Below are 3,673 nucleotides of genomic sequence, written 5' to 3' on the forward strand. Positions count from 1 at the left end.
ATTCTCACTCATTATATCTTGTCCTTCAATCCAGATTCGATTGAGAATGGAATAGCGAGTCATAATCGTAAGATGATGGGGGAGCTCTGTCTGAAATGCCAGATGGAGGACACTATGAAAGGCAGAAGATACCGACTGCCCGCTATGGACCCCACTATTTTAAAATCATGACTTCAACAATAACAGACAAACCCAACAACAAAGACTCACAGCTTTTGGTTTCTTTCGTTTTTTTTTAAAATTCCCGGCTGGAAGAAATGCCAGCCACAGTCTGCACTTCCAATCCCGTGAACTTTTTTGTTTTTCCGCTATATATGACAAAACCAATAATAATGGTTTCATTTAGGCTACGAATCTGGTCATTTGGGGGGAATTCAGAGTGGTGAAAATGGGAGCGGTGATTTGGGTATTGGCCTGTGCAATGGCATTGGGATTCGCTGGTGGGGACGGAGGGGATTCGAACACGGTACCTGCGCTGCCTGTGGTGGAGCAGCAGCAGAACCAGAACAATGCGAATTGTCCGCTGGATCTCTCTGATGAACTCTTCGGAGGAGTTGAGGACGCTTGCGGAGATGGGAAATCTCTTGACAGGAGCCGCTGCTGCCCTGTTTTGGCTGCATGGCTTTACGCCGCCCATGCCCGGACCGCTCTTCAGCCTTCAGCGGCGCCGCCCCTTTCTTCCTCCGCCGCTCAGCTGCCCATACTACCCGACGACTCGCAGGCCTGTGTGAATAGTCTTCAGGCCTCTCTCGCTGCCCGGGGAATTCATATTCCTCGTCCCAATGCTACTTGCGATGCAGTTCTCTGCTTCTGCGGCATTCGGCTTCACCAGCTCACCTCTCTTACCTGCCCCACCGCCTTCAATGTCTCTCTGGAACACCAAAATGTGAGTGCCCCGACGTCTGCGGTTCGAGCCCTGGCGACTAACTGCACGGACCCTTCCTTCCAGGGTTGCACTCAGTGCCTCCGGGCCCTAGATAAGGTATGAACCTGGTTTTAATGTTGTGATATGTTTGCAGGTCATGTGGGCTTGAAAATGGGTTTGCTTGAGAATGGGTTTGCACAATGTGGGTGTGTTTTAGGCTGCATTTTGTTGCACAGGTAGGAATTGGTACAATTTGAGTGGCGAAAATGCCATCGTGGTTGTGGTAAGTAGGTAGGATCCTGTAACTTGAGTGACAAGCTTGAATCATGTTAAGAAGTGTTTGTTTAGGTTAGATGGGCTTGAAATGGGCTGTCACAGTGTGGGTATGCCATAGGCTGCATTTTGTTGCACAGATAAGATTTGGTACAGTTAATGCCACATTGCCATGGTGCTTATGGTATGAATGAAAGAAGGGTTCTTTCAATGTCAGCCTGCCTGTTATGAATCTGTTTCAGAAAACTAGCTATTTTATATAGTCTAGCTTCGGCAAAGAGCTGATGTATGGAAGTAGGCTCTTGCGACTTGGGTGCCAAGCTTAACATGTCTGCAGGGCAAATGGGCTTCAAATGGATTGTCACAATGTGTATGTGGTAGGTTGCATTTTGTTGCCCGGATAAGAAATGGTATTGGTACAATTTGAACGCAAAAATGCCATGGTGGCTATGGTAAGGAAGTAGGCTCTTGTGACTGAAGCGCCTTATTTCTCAAGAAAAATTTGCAGGTCAAACAGGCTTCAAATAGGTTGTCACAATGTGCATTTAGTAGGCTGCATTTTGTGCATAGATAAGAATTGGTAAAATTTAACTGCAAAGAATGCCATGGTGGTTATGGTAAGTAACCAGGCTTCTTGAGATTCAAGCCCCCAAGAAATCTTTGCAGGTCAAGGGGCTTAAACAGGGTTGTCACAATGAATATGTAGTAGGTTGTATTATATTGCACAGATAACATTTAATATGTTTTAACAGCAAAAATGCCATTGTCGTTATTGTAAGTGGGATCTTGTGACTTAAGCGCTCAGCTTCAATGCCAGGAAATGTTCACAGTTCAAATGGGCCTAACAAAGGGTGGTCACAATAGGTATGTATCAGGTTGCAATTTAACTGCAAAATGCCATGAGGTTATAGTAAGTAGGATCTTGTGAGTTAAGCCCCTAGCTTAACTCCCAATATATGTTTGCAGGCCAAATGGGTTTAAAAAGGTTTGTCACAATGGGTAAGTACTATATTGCAGAGATAAGAATTGTTACAATTTAACTTTGAAAATGCCATGGAGGTTACAGTAACTAGGCTCTTGTGAGTTAAGCTCCAAGCTTAAATCCCAAGAAATGTTTGCAGGTCTAATGGGCTTAAAAATGGGTTAATCCAATCAGATTTTCACAATCTATAAGAGTTTTTCTAGTATAAGCTTTTGGATTTGATTGTGTAACCATTTTTAAAAATCAACATTTCGAATCACACTCAGCGATCCATCATAAAATGGCTTAAAATGAGTTGTCAAAATGAAAATGTAATAGGTATTGCACAGATGAGATTTGTTCCAATTGAACTGCAAAATTGCCATGGTGGTTATGGCTAGTAGGCTCTTAGTGACTTAAACGCCAACCTTAAATCCCATGCAATCTGTGCAGGACAAATGGGCTTTAAAAGGGTTATCCCAATAAGTATTTTATTGCACGGATAACACAAATTGATACAATTTAACTGTAGAAATTCCGTGGTAGTTATGGTAAGTGAGTAGGCTCTTGTGGCTTAAAACAATTCATCCACAGAAAACCTGATTTGCACCTTTATGTGATGCAGCTAAAGGGCGGGCAGGGCAGAAAAGGGGGGATTTCGGAAAGGACCAGTCGAATGTATAACAGAGACTGTGAATTAATGGGTCTCACATGGCTGCTGGCGAAGAACAAAACGGCATACATTCCCACTGTTTCTGCAGTTCTGCGAGCCGTCATGTACACCGATCATCCGCTTCGGGAGTATCAATGCAGCCCAGATCAAGAAAACATGCCTTTGGCCGTTGATTCCGTTGAGCTCCAACAATCTGCTGCCACAATGCCTTTGCCCTTTCCGCTGCTTCCTCTTTTTCTGATGCTTCTGCCATGTTTTACGGGCTTTTAGATCACCATTATTACTACCCACAGAACCTCTGAAATTCTCTCTCTCCGTCTCTATAGCTTGCTGTAAAAAAGTTGGCCCATTTATAGAAGGCCCGTGTCTATATTTGTATCTGTCTTAATTTGTGTACACAGTTTTTGTCTCAGAAAAGTCGTGTAAGATTTAATGCGTGAGTGATTAGAGAGCTCTATGTGCCCCGTGCATGTTATAAATGTTACAGAATTCAAAACCTCAGGAATTTAATGTTGCAGAATCCAAACCCAACGAGAGTACATTTAACGGTATATTTATTGTTATGGGAAGTCGTTAGTATCTGTTACCCATGGCCCAAGCATTTAATGGTGGTAGGTGTTCTTGATTTCATATGAAATGGGGGAAAATCATTCATTTGTTCCTTAAATGGATCTGCATTTTGTGACGACACACATGATTGTAGCTGATCCTGCTCCTCTCCCTGCAAGTGCCGTCATTTAACGTAGGATTAGAGATTTGGGGTTTCCATTCTGTGAGTTACCGTCAATTTAGCGGTATAGTTTGAGCTTGTGAACTGGTGTGACGGGAACGTAAATTCTGTTAGATGACGTAAACATAACGGTGGGGTTCGACGTGACGGAACGTCAGATTCCGTCAATTG

The 3,673-nt window shown here is 43.5% G+C and overlaps 1 protein-coding gene across 1 annotated transcript; it reads left to right on the forward strand.

Annotated features, from left to right (window-relative positions):
- The first annotated feature begins 207 nt into the window (after positions 1 to 207).
- On the forward strand, positions 208 to 3,323 carry LOC149553746 (putative GPI-anchored protein At4g28100). The gene is made up of 2 exons (XM_089789111.1): positions 208 to 982; positions 2,725 to 3,323. The coding sequence occupies exons 1-2, from the start codon at positions 389 to 391 to the stop codon at positions 3,040 to 3,042; spliced, it is 912 nt and encodes a 303-aa protein (XP_089645237.1). The 5' UTR covers positions 208 to 388; the 3' UTR covers positions 3,043 to 3,323.
- Positions 3,324 to 3,673: the final 350 nt, after the last annotated feature.

Source organism: Cupressus sempervirens, chromosome 6, assembly GCF_028749045.1.
Source record: "Cupressus sempervirens isolate cs-2001-9-10 chromosome 6, ASM2874904v1, whole genome shotgun sequence".
Taxonomy (NCBI): Eukaryota; Viridiplantae; Streptophyta; class Pinopsida; order Cupressales; family Cupressaceae; genus Cupressus; species Cupressus sempervirens.

Excerpts from the sequence above, each read along its gene's own strand:
- LOC149553746 (XM_089789111.1), top strand. The coding sequence starts at position 389 with ATGGGAGCGGTGATTTGGGTATTGGCCTGTGCAATGGCATTGGGATTC. Across the intron at positions 983-2,724 it reads GCCTCCGGGCCCTAGATAAG|CTAAAGGGCGGGCAGGGCAG; the intron begins GTATGAACCTGG and ends TATGTGATGCAG.